The following is a 20260-nucleotide window of genomic DNA, read 5'->3' as shown; positions in this document are numbered from 1 at the left end:
GACACAACGACGAAGACAGATTTTGATATCTATACCTGAATTTTTAGTACTTGAATAAAGTAGTTGCTTAAAATGGCCAACAATGTCTAAAATATGCCACTTTATCTTATAAATGATATCTGCTTGTCATTTAACAACTGTTATGTGCCAGGGACTAAGAATTGCCTTACCGCTTGTGCCAGTTTGAATGTATTATGTCCCCCCAAACGCCATTATCTTTGATGTAATCTTGTGTGGGAAGAACTATCAGTGTTAATTAGATTGTAATTCTTTGAGTGTTTCCATGGAGAGATGCCCCACCCAACTGTGGGTGATGACTCTGATTGGATAATTTCCATGGAGATGTTGGCCCGCTCATTCAGGGTGGGTATGAATTAAATTACTGGAGCACTATATAAGATCAGACAGAAGGAGCAAGCTAATACAGCCAAGAGGGACACTTTGAAGAATGCACAGAAGCTGAGAGAGTAGCTGCAGATGAAAGACAGTTTGAAGACAGCCGTTGAAAGCAGACTCTTGCACCAGAGAAGCTAAGGGAGGACAAACACCCCAAGAGCAATTAAGAGGGATGGTTTTGAGGAACTGCAGCCTAGAGAGGAACGTCCTGGGAGAAAGCCATTTTGAAACCAGAACTTTGGAGCAGACACCAGCCACGAGCCTTCCCAGCTAACAGAGACTTTCCGGATACCATTGGCCATCCTCCAGTGAAGGTACCCTTTGTTAATGGACACTTTATGGCCTTAAAACTGTAACTGTGTAACTAAATAAACCCCCTTTTATAAAAGCCAATCCATTTCTGGTATTTTGCATTCTGGCAGCATTAGCAAACTAGAACAGATTTTGGTACCAGAGAAGTGCGGTGCTGCTGTGTTTGCAAATACCAAACATGCTGAAACAGCTTTTTAAATGGATAAGGGGAAGTTTCTGGAAGAATTGTGAGGAGCTTGATAGAAAAGGCCTAAATTGCTTTGAAGAGTGTTTGTGGAAATATGGACTCTAAAGATACTTCTGATGAGACCTTGAACAGAAATGATGAATGTGTTGTTGCAAACTGGAAGAAAGGCGATCCTTGTTTTAAAATGGGAGGGAATTTGGCAAAATTGAGTCCTGATGTCAGATGGAAGGAAGAATTTGAAAGCGACAACCTGGAATACTTAGCTGAGGAGATCTCCAGACTATGTGTGGAGGATGTACCCTGGCTTCTCCTTGCAGCTTATAGAAAAATGCGAGCGGAGAGAGAGAAACTTAGAACTGAACTCGGGTTCAAAGAAACCAGAAGCTGATGGCTTGGAAAATTACGCGCTTCCAGGGGATGGAATCCCAGAAGCTACAGCCCAACGTGAGGATATAACCAAACATGGAACCCAGCCACCATTTCTGTACAAGCCAAGATTAGAAAAGGAGTTAAGAAGACAGGATTTGTGGAAAGTCCTATTGTCTGATGGCTTTGACCCCTGTGTGCTGCATGCGAAGCCAACAGAATTTTTGCGAGATCTTTACAGACAGAGCCGTTGCCGGTCTGGACTGGAGGAGACAGACAAGGAACAAATTGAAGGAAAAATTTCTTCAAAGACAGAGCCATGGAGGTTGAGGTCTGGAGTCAAGAGGCCTCGGGCTGGGAGAGCGGAGCAGCCCACATGCGTGGAAAGGGTGAGTTTGCCCTGGAGGTCGAGGGTGGGCCTTCCACCTCAATGCGCTGGAAGAGTTTTGCCACCCCAGGTCCCAAAGAGGGTGGAGCACATTCCCAGGGAATTGGGGAGAGCCTGGCTGCCACCACACTGTTCTGAAGGGGTTGAGCGTGTGCCCCGGAGATGGAAGGGAATCCGGGTGCTGTCCCGATGTTTGAGGAGGGTGGGGCCGAGAAGGTGGTCTCCCCAATGTGTGGATAGGTTGGAGCACTCACCCAAGCGTTCGGAAAGGAAAGGGCTGTCGCAAAGGCTTTTAGGACAGGTTAGACTCCCGCTCCCTCAAGCCCCAGGGATGCAATGTCATTCTGTAAATGACTCTCAGACTTTGAAATCTAATGGAGTTTGCCCTGCAGGTTTTGGAACTGTTTTGATCCAGTTAACCCTGTTTTCCTTACTGTTTCTCCTTATGGCAATGGGAATGTTTATCCTATGAATGTCCCTCCTTTGCATATTGGAAGCACATAACATGTTCTAAGTTCACAGATCCACAGGTAAATGAGAATTACGCCTTAGGACCGACCGTGCCTATAATTGATTTTGATGGAATCTTATTGTTACTGAAATGATTTAAGTTTCTGTGATATTGTTGTGGGATGAATGTATTTTGTATATGGAAAGATAATGTCATTTTGGGGTCTAGGGGGTGGAATGTGCCAGTTTGAATGTATTATGTCCCCCCAAACGCCATTATCTTTGATGTAATCTTGTGTGGGCAGACCTATCAGTATTAATTAGATTGTAATTCTTTGAGTGTTTCCATGGAGAGATGCCCCACCCAACTGTGGGTGATGACTCTGATTGGATAATTCCCATGGAGGTGTTGGCCCGCCCATTCAGGGTGGGTATGAATTAAATTACTGGAGCACTATATAAGATCAGACAGAAGGAGCAAGCTACAGCCAAGAGGGACACTTTGAAGAATGCACAGAAGCTGAGAGAGTAGCTGCAGATGAAAGACAGTTTGAAGACCCGGCCGTTGAAAGCAGACTCTTGCTCCAGAGAAGCTAAGGGAGGACAAACACCCCAAGAGCAACTAAGAGGGACAGTTTTGAGGAACTGCAGCCTGGAGAGGAACGTCCTGGGAGAAGGCCATTTTGAAAACTTTGGAGCAGATGCCAGCCATGAGCCTTCCCAACTAACAGAGACTTTCCAGATACCATTGACCATCCTCCAGTGAAGGTACCCTTTGTTGACTTCATGGCCTTAAGACTGTAACTTTGTAACTAAATAAACCCCATTTTATAAAAGCCAATCCATGCCTGGTGTTTTGCATTCCGGCAGCATTAGCAAACTAGAACACCGCTATATACACTATCACATTTAATTCTTAAAACTGTCCTACAAGGTCCATTATTCTCCGACCACTTTATGAAATGGCAAACTGAGGCTCAAACAAATTCAACCATTTGCCCAAGGTGATGTCACTAGTAAAACTTGTGTGTGGGTCTGCCTGATTCCAAGACCTGTCCCCCTCAACCATGAACCTTTATTGCTGATTACTTCTAGTTAGAGATAAAATGGGTGTTCCTACTAAGTATGTTCATTTAGAAAAACCCTCAACCAAACCTCCTCCAACTATCTTGTCAACCATATCTCATCTCATGCAACATCCATTCTTTCTTTCTTTTCCTTTCTCCTTCCATTAACTTGGGCTTTTACCATTCCCTTCTTTAGCCTGTTCCTAGCTGGGCAGCTGTGGTGTCTGGCTGCAGAGGGCAGAGATATCTGCGGTCAGAAGTATTCAGTCTAACAATTCCCCCTGAGTCCTAGAAGTTTCTTGCCCTCTGATATGGAGAAAAGTCTCTTTGTATGTGTTCAGCTTTTTACTGTGGTAACATATATACAACTCAAATTTTCCCACTTTAACAACTCAAGGTGTTAATTACATTCACAATGTTGTGCTACCACCACCACTGGACATTTCTGAAATTTTTCATCACCCCAAACAGAAACTCCGTATCGATGAAGCAATAGCTCCCCATTCCTTGCTACCTCCCCACCCCTGCCATGTGTGTGTGTTATTTCTGTTGCCATTAATTATAGGTGTAACTTCTGTTTCTACCACTACCAAAAGAAAGGAAAACTGCATTGTAATAAGGCAGAACCAAGCTATTTATAAATGATGTAAGGATTAGCCAAACAAAAGAAAACACATGGTGCTAGCTGTAAGTTCCACAGAGGAGTTAGATGGTATCAGGCTCAGTGTGCGTTTCGGTAAACTGTTGGATGCTTTTCAAGGAATCACCCAGTGTAAAATCACCTGGCCTTGAAAAAGCATTTTAGGTGACCTTTTTGGTGGAGGAAATATCTTCATATCAGCAAATTCCTATTAACAGAGATCATGAAATTGGGGCAGGTTGAAATTTTGCAGAAAAATACCATAAGTTTTTACTCCCCGTGTCCTACTATAAATGAAATCATACCCCAGTGAAAGAGGATGGGAATTTTCTAGTGAACATTTCCCCACAAAGAAAGAGGACTTTCAGGAAGAAGTGTACCCCTTACTTGGAGGCAGGTGTGTCCATGAAACCCCAATGGTGACACAGCCAACCATACCTGATGCCATCTCCTTTTCCTTCCCCAGCGTCTGTGCTGATGACACCATCTCCTCAGCCGCGACTCTAAATGGGACTCAGAACTCAACACTAAGGTTGTGCCTGTATATCATCAAATTTCTCCACTGACTGCTCGATAAGCCTCACAACTTAGCTAGTAGTTGTTGCATCATTATCAGACTGGCAAAAACATCCTTTCATAAACAAGCTTCTTAAAATGGGGGTAGGGGGGATAGCCCGGTACCCCTTGCAAGGCTAGTGCCTGAATGAAACACTGAGCAAGCCGCTGAGATACCTTCAGGGACTGCAGGGAGTCTGAGTTGGTGTCACAGTAGAGGATGATGTTGTTAGCCATGCTGAAACTCTCTCGCACCCCAAGGTGGTAGAACAGGGAGGGCTGCCGGAAGGCGTCGCTCATCTCCACCACGGCGATGTCTGTGAACAGAAAACAGACGCCCCGCGGGCACCTCACAATCACAGCCAGCAAGCACAGGGGAGTTGCAGTAACTTAGTACTCAAAGAGGAAAGAGGAAATGGCAGGGATTTTCCCCTCTTCATTTGTCACTGAATTTTGAATTTGCAGTTCTACCCACAAGTGGTGTGTATATGTGTGTATAAATATACATACAGCAAGCCTGCATTTTTTAAACTGTGAAAGGGATCCTATAATTACTGGAAACCCAGGGGGGTCAGCACTGGTGGGAAGTACCAGCTAAATGTTCTGTTAAGTTTCAATATGAAAATAAGGTAACAAAGGTTTCAAATTTCAAAGACTTTAAAAAGCAGATCCACAGAAAATAGCAATGAGTAATAAATGTAAAATGAGATTTGTTTTTAGAAAACAAATAGGTACATTTATGCATTAATCCAGAGGTGGGTTTTAGAATTAATTAAGTAATGAATAAAATCCAGCAAGACCCTAGCAAATATGATCAAGAAAGAAAGAGAGCAAAAGTATAGACAATTAAGAAGGGGAAGAGAATACAGATGCAAGTTCTTCCAAAGCTCAAAGATGATCAATACCAAGTCAGCATAAAGTCGTACCAAAATTTGACAATAATGTCACAAAAATGAAACTGAGAATGGTCTCAAACTCCTTTACGCATGAAGACAAAAATATGATAGAGAAACTAACAAAATGCAGCAAGCATATACCATAAGAACACTAGGTCGTGAGTTTAAAATTTATCTCAGGAGTACAAGGATGGATCAATGGGAAAAAATCATCAGCATCTCCACAGAAGCCCTAAATGCATTAATCAAAATTTAAAATTCATTTCTAATTAAAATTAATTACAAACTAAAACTATAAGGGCACCACCTTAGCATAAAGAATAATATCTATTTCACAGCGACTGCCAACTCTGTGCTTATAGGCACCCCCATGAATATCGGGAACAAGGTGATCAATCATTCCCACTACATTACAATAGCTTTATGGAAAGCCTAACCAGTGCGTTGAGACTTCCAAAAAGTAAGGAGGTATAATTCCAAAAAATAAAATACACAATGATCATTTCTTGTGGACGTATGGTTCTCAACAGAAAACCCCAATAAAATAAGCTGAATCACTACTGGAAATAACAATGAAATTTAGAAAGGAGTCAAGATGCGAAACTATTATGAAAACCAAGAGCTTCCTTTATAATCACAGTAAGCATCTGGAAAAGTATAATGGTAAACAAGATCCCATTCATGCCTACAACGAAAATCTTAACATACCTTATAACAAATTTAACAGAGGATGCTAATTTGTTGAAATTATGCACAATATGTGACAGATGAAAGGTTAATACATTTATAAATTGTCTCTTATTGGCCAATTTAAAACAAAGAAACAACAAACACCCATAAAAATATTATAACCAAAATGGTAAATAAACATGTGAAGAAATATTCTAGAGCTCGCTACTAATCAACGCGTATCAAACCAACTATAAAGTACCCATTTTTTATTGCATAACGAGTGGTCAGAAATATTTAAAAGTGCCCAGTGAAGACACAGAGAAATGAGGCTCATGCCTGCAGTGGGGCAGTGCAAATTTTCTTGGAGCACACCCTTTGATCCAATAATTCCATTCCTAGGAATTTATCCTGAAAAAAGTCTTACAAATGTGGACAGTTACCTCTATGTCCACTGGAATTTTTTTTTACAATAAAAAATGGAAACTGCCTAAACATCCATAGGTACTTATTATACCTATTATTTATCTAGTTATTATATTTACCATTATATATTACAGTAAATCCAAATAGCATATTATGTAACCACTAAACACTATATTGTAGAAGAATATTTAGCAACAGGGGTAAATTCAAGCTATAATAAGTAAAAAAAAAAAAAGATTAAAATATAACACATTATAAATATAATATATACATTATAATGCATACCTTATAGGTATATATGTACATGAGAGTGAAAAAAATGTCTGAAAAGTTGAACACCAAAAGGTAAACCACAGTTACAGCTATGTGTTGAGATTATGATGACTTTATTTTTCTTCTCCATGCCATCTATATTTCCCACATTTTTTATTATGAGCATTGATGACTTCTATAATTTGGAAACCCACCAAAATATAACAAAAGCGATATTCAAGACCTGAGTGACTGGAAGGGAAGCCACCGTGCGGCACATAAGGAATAATGCAGACTGCCAGGCAGCCGTCCGGGCAAAGTCGGCCTTATCGAAAGCACATGAGATTTGATTTCACATTCTGTGAAAGAGCAACAACTCGGATGAAATAGAGGCTAAAGATGCAGAAGACTTATTTAAGCCATGAAAGGGAAAGACAGGTCAAAGGAGGGTCAAAAGATGTTTTTTTCCAAGGCTAAAAATGACTTAGAGACTCTTTAATACAAACAAAGAGTTTTCTTTTGGGGTCCTTCACATTTCTACATCAAAAACCAACACATGAAGAAAATGAGTCAGTGCAGCCCACCCACACGCCCCATCTGTCTCCTGCACCCACACTGCTTCTTCCTCCCACAGATGCCAGCCATTCACAGCCAGTCACACAGCTTTGAAATCGAGAGACAGCCTAAGATGGGGTTGAAAGAAACCAAATTCAACGGTTGCTGATGAAAAAAAAAAGAGAGAGAGAAGTAAGCAAAGAAAAATACTAGCTAAGTTAAAGTAATGACAAGAGGGGGGATAATGGATTGTTTCCAGAGAACACACTCTTGGACTTTGATGCTAAAATAAAATAAAAACACTGCAGAAGGTTTTCAGATACAGAGAGAAACTAGACATTTAAAATAAATGGTATAAGCCAAATAATGTACAGTATATTCATTCGATCTGAACATCCAAGCAGGAACAGATCCTTTTTTGGAAGCTATACTGAACATCAAAACAATGCTTATCTGCATAATTATAAAATACAGCAATGCAGTATGAAAAAAAAAAAGAGAGAGAAGTAAGCAAAGAAAAACACTAGATTGACTATTTTTTCTATTTCAAATTGAGGTGAGTGATTTGTCCTAATATGTTTTTATTCTTTTTAAAAATTTCTGAAATTTCCATACAGTAGATTTGGTGGTTTGGAGCTGTATATATCCCAGAAAACCACGTTCTTAATCTTAATCCATTCCTGTGAGTGTGAACTCATTGTAAGTAGGTAAGTAGGACCTTTTGATGAGGTGACTCCGGTTAAGGTGTGGCCCACCTCACTCAGGATGGGTCTTACTCCTACTCTCAGAGCCCTTTATAAGCAGAATGAAATTCAGACAGATAGAAACCCATGGGAAGCAAGAAGCTGAAGGTCAACAGAACCTGGAAGGGAAGTGAGAGGCCAGGAGAGGCTGCCATATCCTTTGCAAAGCCAAGGACCAAGGATCACCTGCAGCCAGCCCCAGAACACCACAGTCTTCGGGAAGAAAGCATCGCCTTGATGATGTCTTGATTTGGATTTCTCTAGCCTCAAAACATGAGGCAATAAATTCCCAATGTTTAAGCCAACCCACTGCATGGTATTTGCTTTAGCAACGAGGTAACTAAAACAGAATTCACTTTTTGTGGTGTACAGTTCAACAAATTTTGAGAAATGCATAACTACCACCACAGCCAGAGAACAGAACAGTTTCATCATCCCTAAAACTTCCCTCAGGCTGTCCCTTTGTGGCCAACACTCCCTCCAACTCCAACCCCTGAAGCCATTTGATGTGTTTACTGTCTGTAGAGTTTTGCCTTTTCCAGAATGTCATATAAATGGAATCATAAAGTATGTAATCTTTTGGGTCTGGCATCTATCACTTAACAAAACTCATCTGAAAGTCCAGAATTCATCTACAGATGTCCATTCACAGACTGAAGGACATTTGGGTTGTATTCCATTTGGGCATCTATGAAAAAAGCTGCTATAAATATCTTTGTACAAATCTTTTTATGGAAATATGCTTTCACTTATCTTGCGTCAACACTGAGGAGGAGGATTATTGGGTCATAAGGTAAGTGTATATTTAACTTATAAGAAAGTGCCAAACTATTTTCCAAAGTGACGGTGCCATTTGGCATCCTCACCAGCAGTATACAAGAGTCCCAGTTGTCCAGCAAGTCCTTGGCAGCACTTGGAAATGTCAGGTTTTTTTTTAAAGCCACCTAATGTGCTTAAAAATTAGTTGAGTCTCATTGTGCTTTTAATTTGCATTTACCTTATGATTAATGAAGTTGAGCACCTCTCCATATGCTTATTTGCTGTCTTTATGCCTTCTTTGGTGAAATGTTCAAAGCTTTGCTGATTTTTTTTTTAATTGTTGAATTTGTTTTCTGATTGTTGAGTTTTGAGAGTTCTTTATGTTTGGGGGATATTAGTTCTTTGTCAAATGTGTGATTTGCAAACACTTTCTCATGGTCTGTGTCTTGTCTTTTCATCCACTTAACAGTATCTCAAGAAGAGCAGAAATTTTTAACTTGAAGCCCAGTTTGTCAATTTTTTCTTTTATGGATTGTGTGTTTTTGGTGCAGTATCTAAAAACACATTTGCCTAACCAAAGATCACAAAAATTTCCTCCTATGTTTTCTTCTAGAAATTTTAGAAATTTACATTTTACATTTAGGTCTATGGTTCATTTTGAGTTCATTTTTGTATATGGTGTGAGGTATGGGTCAAAGTATCCATTTTTGCATATGGACATCCAATTGTCTCAGCACCATTTATTTTAAAGGCTCTTCTTTCTCCATTGAATTGCCTCAGCATCTTTTGTCAAACATTAATTGACTACATTTGTGTGGCTCATTTCTAGAGTCTCCATTCTGTTCCATTGGTCTATGTGTTGACCTTCTGCCAATACTGCACTGTTTTGACTACTATAGCTGCATTGGTAGGTATGGAAACCAGGTAGCGTGAGTCCTCCAACTTTATACTTCTTCAAAATTGTTTTGTTTATTCTAGATAGTCTAATTGTTGTATAAACTTCCCATAAATGTTTAAATCAGCTGATAGCTAACTTATATCAGTCTATAGCTATAAAAAATGTTGCCACGATTTTGATCAGGGTTGTGTTGCATCTATATATCATTTTGAGGAGAACTGACATCTTAACAATGGTGAGAGTTTCAATTCCAAGAACACGGCACACCTCTCCATTTAATTAGGTTTTCTTTGAGTTCTTTCATCAGTGCTTTGTCATTTTCAATTTATAGATCCTGCATATATTTTGTTAAGTTTGTACCTAAGTATTTCAGTTTTGGGGTTCCACTGTAAATGGTGCTGTATTTTAAATTCTAAATACCCATTGCTTATTGCCAGGCCATAAAAAACAACTGATTTTTGTGTATGGACCTTGCATCCTGAGGCCTTACTAGGCTTTTTTTTTTGAAGATTATTTGGGATTTTCTAAATGGCCAGTCATGTCTTCGTCAATTGGAAAAGGTTTATTTCTTCCTTTCCAATCTGTATGCTGATTTTTTTTTCTTGCTTTGTCGTACCCACTAGGACTTTCAGTAACATGGCATTCTTAAAAATAGTAATATTTCGCTATCTAACTAAAGAAAACACTATCTTAGTTCTACCTTCTGACTCTCTCTGACACTGTCTTAGTTTCCTGGCTATGAAGATAAATACCATACAATGTGTTGGCTTAACAACAGTAGTTTATTGGCTCACAGTTTAAGAGGCTAGAAGGCAACCTTCCTCCCAGGGGTGGGTATCTTCTGGTTGGCAATCCTTGGGTTCCTTGCCTTTTCTGTCACAAGGAGATGTCCTCTCTTTTCTCTTCCAGGTTCTGTTGACTTCCAGCTTCTTGCTGCCTCTCCTCCATATGGCTTTTTCTTCATAAAGCCTCCAAAAAGGATCAAGGGCTGTGCCGGTTTGTTTATATTATGTCCCCCAGAAATAGCCACATTCTTTGATGCAATTTTGTGGGGGCAGAGTTATTAATTTTTTTGATTAGGGTGTGACCTCTTGATTGAATGTTTCCATGGAGATTTGACCCTGCCCTCTTGGGGTGGGGCTTGATTAGTTCACTTGAGTATTTAAGAGTGTCAGGAGCCAACACAGGTGTTTGGAAATGTGGACAGAAGGACATTTGGAGATGCTAAGCTAAGAGATGAAGTCCAGAGTTTGCCCTGTAGAAGCTAAAAGAGGAGCCCCAGATGCTTAGAGAGGAATGCTCTGGGAGAAAGAAGCAAGGATGCACAAGAGCTGAGAGAGAGAGGAGCTAAGACAAAAGCCCAGAGACATTTTGGAGAAAGCCATTTGGAAAGCAGGACCCCAGAGCAGATGCCAGCCACGTGCCTTCCCAGCTAACAGAGATTTTCCAGACACCATTGGCCTTTCTTCAGTGAAGGTATCTTCTTGCTGATGCCTTAATTTGGACACTTCTATGGCCTTAGAACTGTAAATTTGTAACCTAATAAATCCCCTTTATAAAAGCCCATCCATTTCTGGTATTTTGCATAAGGCAGCATTAGCAAACTGGAACAAGGCCCAACCTCATTGAGTTTGCACCACATCTTAACTAAAAATAACATTTTTAAATGATCCTTTTTACAATGGGTTCACACACACAGGAATGGGTTAAGATTAAGAACATGGGATTTTTGGGGTGATATATAACTCATTCTGCCCCACATGCTTTTCAGAAGTAGTAAACAAGTGAAAATGATCTGCCTTTTGACATGATCTAAGACTTGTTAAGCATGCAAAAGATGATATAATAAATTAAATACTTGATTCCCCACAATTCTCAAACCCCACCTGTGTGAGGCAGAGTTTATCCACTTCATTTCACAAACACATATTCAATGTTTATGATGTGTCAGGCACTGTGTACTTGTCAAATATTAACTCACTTAATTTTCATAATCCCCTGTTGTGGAAGGTAACACAATTATTTCAGGAAACTGAGGCCAAGAAGGTCTGAATAGTCTGCCCAAGATCAGCTAGAAGGTGGTGGTACCAGGATTTGAACCCAGGACATCTTGCTTCAAAACCTAATTCCTAAATAAGCCACACCTTGCACTTGAGAGATGGAGGTTCACAAATCAGAATACAAGTGAGACGTGAAAATGGATTTAGGATCCAAAGCATAATTCTCTTGTCATATGTATCATGAGTAAATGTACTTCATAATTGTTTTATTGAGTTCTTCTGGTAATACTGCAAGTAATACTGCCTCATTTAAAACTTTAAGACAGTCATTTAAAAGTATAGACAAATGGAAATGGCTGAAGTTGTGGGAAGAAAAAAGTATAGACAAAGACACAAAAATCTCTAGCAATCTTTCCTAAGGTATAGTTTCTGTTACCTTGTTCTAAATGAGTTAATGATAAATGGAATATAAAATTAGTTTTACCAGAGGTTTATTAAAGCATAATTCATTTTTAGGGCAATAACATCTAACTGTTATGCCTAATTGTATTTCGGTCATCAAATGGAAGTGGTTCACGGTCTGCGTTTCTTTTTTTAATTCAATTTTTCCATCAGAATACAGTATGTTCGTGACTAAATATTTCACTTGAGTTCTTGCTGCATGTGAAAAGGAGAGTTACTTTTTTATCTAGTCAGTCATTTTCCTTAGACATCAAATCACTAATCGCAAAGCAAGAGCCCAAGTATCTATCTGGCTTGTCATGTAGTCCACAAGGAGCCCCAAAATTCCACAGTCAATGAACACTTCATAAGTCATCACAGAGAACTACCCTACCAACCAGATACAATCCTTAGCGCCAATGTAATTCAAGAAATACCTGAGCGCCTATTGCGCCTATTATATAAAAGGCTATCCATTATCTGCAACCCTTTAGGAAAGTTAAAAGAAAAACAATTAAGCAGTTCTCTGCCTTCTCTTGTGAGACAGAAGTACCCATGGGAGGAAGGAGAAGGGCCGAATGCTCAGGCCAGAGGACGTGGTGGGGCAGACGCTGGGGCCTCTGGAGGTGAAGCAGCAGCCCCCTGGGATGGGGACACGGACCATCACCAAGAACAGACAAGAATCAGAGGCCCTGACACATCCAGGAGGTGGGAGGAGAAGCCTAGGAGAGGCAGGACGCTTGTGGGTTGGTCAGTCAAGAAGGCAGAAAACCATGGCAGAAGGTTTTCTGCCCAGCGGGATGATTCTCAATGGGTGAGCCGAGAGCCAACCCCAAAGAGCTGACTCAGACCCAAATGCTTCTCCATTCTCTGATTCTTAGGGGAAGTATAACCTGCGTGCCATCGATTTTTTTCTCCACTTTTATGAATGAACACAGACTATTTACAACTCATCTACTATGTGAAAATTACTGAAATGTTATTCAAGTCCTAAAAGTAGAACTGTAGTCTCCTGAAGACTCTAATTCAGTTTTCTCAAGTCTGGTGGCCAGAGTGCTGGGAAACTGAAAATCTATCTTGTAGCTAGGATTGTTGACATGTCATCACTGTTGTTTGACTTGGTCATGATTTGTTCATTCTTGGTATCCATTGCTGTTCATTTAGCTTCATCAAGACACTTTAGTTTCTTGTATATTACTGGGGTCAGCCTTCTGTGTATAATGAAGCATATTTGTGTCGATGGTACTTTTTGGCCCATGATTTCTGCATCACAAAACTCTCATTAATGTATGCATGGTTGTTCAAATATGAATCAGTCAGATATTGCTAAACAAAGGTATACATAATCTCCCCAGCCTAGACCAAATTTGCTTGTTTGGTGACATTTCATTATTACACTGAGGTGGTTTTGTTTGTCTGTTTTAACTCTACGTGACCACAGGGACATTTTGCACCTCCAGAGGATAGCTTTAAAAAGGGTAGTGAGCCCTTGCACTTAGAAAAGGAGAGGGCAGAGGAAAAGGGAGAAGACAGGAGAGCAGAAAGAGGCAAGGGATGGGGAGGTGGAAGCGGGAAGAGAAGCAGGAAGAGGAGGGGGCAGAGGCAGGCCTGGTGCTATCAGAACTAAAGCCCCCTGTGTCCACGAGGCAGCTGCAAGAATCCAGCCAAAAGGCTCCAACTTTAGAGAACATGAAGGGGCAGAGCCACACTTATAGATGGTGCAGATCCCAAAACAACAGTACCCAGAACCACAGCTCTACAGGGAGGAGAGAGCCCCAGGAAGGATGCCAGAGGGGAAAAGCTGGAAAGGAACCCATCTCCCAGCCCCAGGCGCTGAGCTAGCCGTGATGAATGTACATGTGACCAACTATTTGCTGACTTTCAGGGTTTGGATCCCAGGTTAGGCCTCTGGATGGACTACGGACTACCTGGACCAACAGCTTACACTCTCTGAGCTTTAATTTCCTCAGTGTAAACTGGGGATAATAATACAGGTATTTGAAGCCCAAAGGCTTTGTACGGATTACATGAGTGTGAGCAAGGCTCAGTAAACTCTCGTATGGAGCTGTCACAAGAACTGTTTGCAGGAAGCCCTCTGAGCTATTTAGCATAAATATGCTATTGGAGACAATGCTAATATTTAACTTAATACCCCCCGATGAAGCCTCACAGGATTCTCCCATAGAATTGATGTTGGAGTCAAATCACAAAAGCATAGAAAGCCAAAGTAAAACATTTTGACTTGATTCTATAGTCAGTGGTGACCACCCATGTCCCTGCGTTTTGAGAAAGGCTGAGTGGGAAGATAAACCAAGACAGACAGTGGCTGGGAGACCAGTTAGGAAGACAGTGCAGCCACCCAGGGGAGGGTGCACCCCCAAACTAGCACAGGGACAATGTGGGAGGAAAACCCACAGGCCTTAGGATTGGTGGGAAGAAGGCAATCAGAGAAAGACTTAAAGATGATTCTGCTTTAAACCTGGATTATTAAAGATGGCACAGAAGGGAGGAGGAACAGGTTTGTTTGCTTTTTGTAGAAACTATGAGTTTAGATTGGGGCATATTAAAAGTTGTGTTGTGTGCATGTGTGGGTGTGCATGCACATGTGTGGCTGTGTGGGTGTTGGTACATGTGTGTGGCTGTGTGGGTGTGAGTGCATGTGCGTGGCAGTGTGGTTTGTGTACACATGTGTGGCTATAAGGTGTGCATGCACGTCTGTGGGTATGTGTGAATATCAAACTGACAGTGGTCAATATCCTCCTGAATCTCAGCAGATAAGTCAGTTTCCAAGGAGAAATTTAAGAGCCATAGGGATGGGCAACAGTTGAAGCAATGAGTGGCGATGAGACTGTCAAAACAGTATAGAAAGAAACAAAAAGGCACCTACAACCCAGGAATTTCACTCCTCATTATAGACCCAATAGAACCAAGTGTATGCTCACCAAAAGACATGGAAGGAACATTCAGCACTGTTTGTAAGCCATAAACAATGAAGAAATAAATAAAGTGCTTCTCTTAGATGATAGATACTACAGAGCAATGAGAATGAAAAAACTACAACCACCTGTGACAACACGGTGAATCTCGCAAGCATAGTGCTAAGAAAGAATCCAGATACAAAAGCGTAGATACTGTACGACACTGTTTAAATGACCTTCAAAAAGATGGTGTTGAAGGTCAGAATGGTGGTTACTTCTGGGGGAGCAGGATGTGGCTGGACGGGACTCGGGGGAGTCGTCTGGAGAGCTGGTAAAGTTCCGCTTCTCCACCCGGGGCTGGTTCCTCACGCATGTTCACTGATCTCCGGACAATAATTTTGCCAAGAAAACTAAATGGAGACTGTTCTAGTTTCCCATGGCCGCTGTAAAAAAGTATCACAAACTGGGTGGCTTAAAACAACAGAAACTCATTCTCTCTCGGTTCTGGGGGCCAGAAGTCTGAAATTAAGGCCTCGACAGGGCCCTGCTCCCTCGAAGCCTCTGGAAGGGAACCCTCCTGCCCTCTTCCACTGCTGGCAGCATCCTTCTGTGGCTCGTGGCTGCATCCTTCCGTGGCTCGTGGCTGCATCCTTCCGTGGCTCGTGGCTGCATCCTTCCGTGGCTCGTGGCTGCATCCTTCCCCGCTGCCTGCACCCGCACCCTCCTCCGTATGCGTCAAGTCGCCCTCTGCCCCCTCTTAGGACGCAGGGTGTCATTCAGGGCCCACCCGGATAATCCAGGATGAGCTCCTCGTCTAAAGATCCAAAACCACTTCTGCCAAAGACCCCTTTTCCAAAAGAGATCACAGGAGTATCTTTTGGTTTTGCAGCCTACAGGACTCTAAAGAAGCCCCTGATAAGGAAGTGAGTCCAAAAGGTGCTGAATAAGGGGTGATAGCAGGGAGGTGATGAGTGCAGACTATTCTCCAGAAAATTTGCAAAGAAAGCAAGAAGGTTCACTTTTACCAAGGGCCATGCTAGCAATGCTTGCATTTGTTTTAGTTTCCTGGATTCTAAAGCAAATACCATGCAGTGGTGGCTTAAACAACAGTCTTTACTGGCTCACAGTTTGGAGGCGAGGAGAAGTCTGAAAACAAGGCATAATCAAGGTGGTGCTTTCTCCCAGGAGACTGTGGCGTTCTGGGCTGGCTGCCGGTGGTTTCTGATCCTTGGATTTTCTGTCACATGGCAATGCATATGGCGGCCTCTTCTGACTTCTCCCTTCGCTTCTGGATTCCGTGGGCATTCAGTGTCCAGCTGTTCCCTCTGGCTTTCTCTCTCTCTTCCTCCCCTATAAGTCAGTCCTGAAACTGACTTACAGGTCAGTTAGGTCACACCCTACATCCTGTTTACAATGGGTTCACATCCACAGGAATGGATTAAGTTGAAGAACGTGTTTTTCTGGGGTATGTAGCTCTAAGCCATCACACCATTCAATAAGGAAGCTATGAGATCAGACAATACTTTATTAGGATTGCACAAAATAAAGGTTTTTAGTTTTAAGATGATGTGTTTAGTTTTAGGGCGAGGTGGGAAAATTAAGGTTTAAAAGGAGGGCTAATTAATGGAGACGATCTGTATATTCTCAGATGAGACAGATGGGCTGGGATCGAAGGCAGAGGGGGAAAGCCAGCCTTGGGACAAAGGAGGGCGACTTAAAGGGCAAAAAGAAAGGAAATATGAAAAGGCAAAGTCCAGTAAATAATGAAGTGGAAGGAAGAATAGCAGAGGCTTCCTCTCAGCTGGTCTCTCTTCTCGGACAGAGATCTGGGGTGCTGGTGGCTGGCAGGGAGGAGCCAGCCTACTGGGACACAGGAACAAGCCAGCATCCTGTGGACACCCCTGACGAATGCATGAGGGTAATTCTACTTCTGCTCTTGTAGCTAATGTGACCCCAATACATTTCCTTTTCACTTAAAGGAATCTACCTCAGCGTTTCTGTCATTTATGATAGTAACAATGCTAATAGAGCAACAGAAGCAAGATCTGAACCCAGGCCTTCTAAGCACCAAAAATCATCTATTTTTTTTTAAACTCCTGTCTGTCCATGATGAAGGTAAAGGATGTATGATGGAAAGAGAAAAGATTTAGAATCGATTTCACTTTATTCTGCTAAGTGACCACAGACTAAAGCCTTAACCAGACACTAAAATCTCAACCTCACAAATGAATATTCTTGGTCACGAGATGGACTGGGCAAAAAAAGAATTTCACTCTCCTATTAGAGAAGAGTTTCAAGCACTCAGCATCTTGACGGTGGTCTAGCAAGTGTTATCAAGGGAGCCCTGAAAATACTGTAACTAGGTTCAGCCATAGGTGGATCCTTCATTTCTGTCCATAAGAAAAGTAGATAAATCACAATTTATATCTTCTAGTGCACGGCAAATACTTTACGAAGGGATATTCTCCCGGTCACAGGCACAGCGGTTCCTAAATAATTGTGCTTATTAAGAAAATACAGCCATGACCTACATCAAAAAGTGTTATTTACTTTCCAAGTTAAAACAGGGACTAGTTTATATCTTAAGAATTTATTTTTTCAATGTTATGCTACTAGCAACAGAAATCTGGTCAACAATGTACACAGAATATGGAATTTACATAAAGGAGATGTCAAAATTATCCCTAAGGTTTATTAAGTGATGGGAAGGGCTGCATGTTAAAAGCAGAAGAGGGACATGAGACTGTCCTGACAGCAAAATATCTATATCACCATTGCAAACGATTTTTCTCCATGAAGCTATCATATTCCCTGAAGGTATACTGGGTTTAAGAGTCTATAATCATAAAATTAGATCTCTATAAACTCATTTTATGCAATAGGTTTCAGGCCTTATATAATCTATTTTCATTAGAAAGAGCTACTCAGAAAATTCTGGATCAGGCTTTGAGAAATTGCTCTAGTTTTTATCATGGCTGAGGCACATGCCACTTTTTTTTTTTTTTTTTTTTGACTCTCCTAGTTAATTTTAATTTAATCGTCAAAGTCTGTCTTCATTCAGCTTCAGTGTCACCCAGAGACGCCCTTTGTAACTGTGAGAACCTTACAAAAGGGTCCCCCCCCCCCAACCCCAACCACTAATCCGCTCCGTTTCACGGGCGCTTGCTTCTATGGAGCAAGAATTGATGGGCGGCTGCTTTGGAAGAAGATCTGCTCATTCCTCGAGGACGTGGGCTCTTGCACCTGTGACACCTCACAGAGAGGGCAGGAGGTGTCCAGGGCACAGCTGGACGTTACCGAGTGGCGTTCTCTAGCAAAATCAGCCGTGGCAATCCCATTCTGGTTCGTGGTTGTTCCAGTTAGGGGGTGACTGTGCTCACCCTGGCTAGGGAACTCTATGGAATTTGTGGATGTTGGGTCTACACTAATCTCTATGAAAGCAGGACAATACAGGGGCCATCAGCAAAATCCAGACTCTGGAAAAGTCTCCAGGCAAAATGACCCGGTTTCTTCAACAAACATCTCATGGGGTGGAGGGAGAAATGAAGGAGAAATTGGATATTAAAGGAGACTTCAGGGGCATAGTCAATTAGTCAATTGCAAAGCAGGGATATTTCGATCCCGTTGATAACAAACTTTAGTAAAAAATCATGACATTTGTAAGAAAACTGAAAAATTGAAAATGGGCAGAATACTTGATGATATTAAGAAAGTAACTACAAGTGTGGTAAGATACTGTGATAGGAGCCCAGATCTTTTAGAGATCAAAACAGAGCACAGGAAGTTAATCCTATGTTAAAAATAATAATAGAAAAATAATGAACTGCTGGCAAAAAAAAAGTCTAGCTCCACATAATATATGTATTCATCATCAAAAAGAGTGTTATTTCTGCTCCAATAAGGAATATCATCAAGCAATAAACACTATACTGTTCTTGCTGTAGAAAAAGTATAGGTGGTAAAATAAATAAAATCCAGCATACACAGTTCTTTTTTGGCAGTTACTCTCCCTGGTGAGCAGGCCAGTTTGGGGTTTTCATTTCCCTTTTGGCATGTATGGCATCATTTCTTGGACTCAGAAACCCAACTGGTTCTAAGACGGGGTGGCAGAGCGCCAGGGAGCTCCATGGTGCTCCTGGATCGGAAGAGGCAACGGAAACCTCTTAGAATCAGGACTCATAACTGTCCTAACAGCCACAAGTGTTTTCTTTCTGTCTCCTCTGTCAAGCATGCATTCAACACCAAGTAAAGAACTTGCCTCCAGTCAAAATGCGCACTCATTTCTGTTCAAATTTCCACATCTTCTTCTAAGAGCACACATAATTCTGTTCGCACAACAGATGTGTCAACATGATTCTTTCGGTCCTGAGTTCACACCACCAGTGTGTCTTGATAGGGCATTTGGGTTCAACAATTCATTTGGGGGTGAGGGGGCAAGTGAAGGACAATGTATTAGAGAAAACGGGCAGGATTCATCTATTCACTGTTCAATAATCTTTTTATTGCTGACAGCCTTGAGTACTGACCTTGCCCACAGTCGGACAGACTATAATGAAATAGTTTGACTTCCTGTCTCTGGTTTCTTCCAAATAAAATTGAATCTGTTAGTCTTAAGGAGTTCACTTACTCTCCAGGGAAGTTAAGAGGTTTTGTTTGTTTGTTTGTTTGTGGATTTATTTGTTTTGTTTTTTTTGGCTTGGTTTTTAATGTGGCTGATTAAGATGATTATGAAAAGGGATGTGTCGCTGTATCCAAAAGGCCAGCCACACAGGGATGGGGACAGGGAGAAGACCCCTTGCAGCCCCCCATGGGGGGAAACGGGATCAGCTTGCCCAACAGGGAGTCCCCTTGCAGCTTCCAGGCCCCAAGGGCTGGCATCCCGCCTCCCTGTGGGGAGACCCCACTTTCCTGGCCTCTGCTTTGCCCGGTCCCACCAGCTCTCCCACACCCATTTATTTACCAAGCCTTGACTGCCTATGCCATGCACGGTCCTGAGAAGGGGTCAAGGACATGGGCCCAGCCCTTCCACCAGCTTATCACCCTCCAGCGTGACCCCCCAGGTATGCAAGCTGCAGACGTCCAAGGTCAAATGAACCGTGCTAACACTGCAGGGGAGCACAGAGCAAGGAGGGCTCACTCCTATGGGCTGTCAGGGAAGGCTCTGCAGCGGCAGCAGGAAAGGCATTTCCAGCTGCTCGGTGACTGCATCACTCAGGAGCTTCTTTCCACCAGAAAAACGGCTCCAACACCAAGGGTGGACACGGGCACCCCCACCCTGCGAATGAGAAACCGGATCATCCCCGCGTCTGCTCTTCCCACAGGAGGTTGACAGGAGTGAAACA

General features: G+C 41.8%; 1 protein-coding gene across 5 annotated transcripts in view; it reads right to left on the bottom strand.

Moving 5' to 3' along the window:
• The window catches only part of MAP3K5 (mitogen-activated protein kinase kinase kinase 5), a 216719-nt gene that overhangs the window by 144952 nt on the left and 51507 nt on the right, over positions 1-20260 (bottom strand). For all 5 annotated transcript variants that reach the window (XM_037843559.1, XM_037843556.1, XM_037843560.1 and 2 more), the window contains exon 2: positions 4539-4678. In XM_037843559.1, the coding sequence (XP_037699487.1) occupies positions 4539-4678 (140 nt within the window). The remainder of the gene's footprint in view (positions 1-4538; positions 4679-20260) is intronic.

This window comes from Choloepus didactylus, chromosome 7, assembly GCF_015220235.1.
Source record: "Choloepus didactylus isolate mChoDid1 chromosome 7, mChoDid1.pri, whole genome shotgun sequence".
Classification (NCBI taxonomy): Eukaryota; Metazoa; Chordata; class Mammalia; order Pilosa; family Megalonychidae; genus Choloepus; species Choloepus didactylus.
Note: the sequence above shows the minus strand (reverse complement) of the source record. Positions and strands in the feature narration are given on the sequence as shown.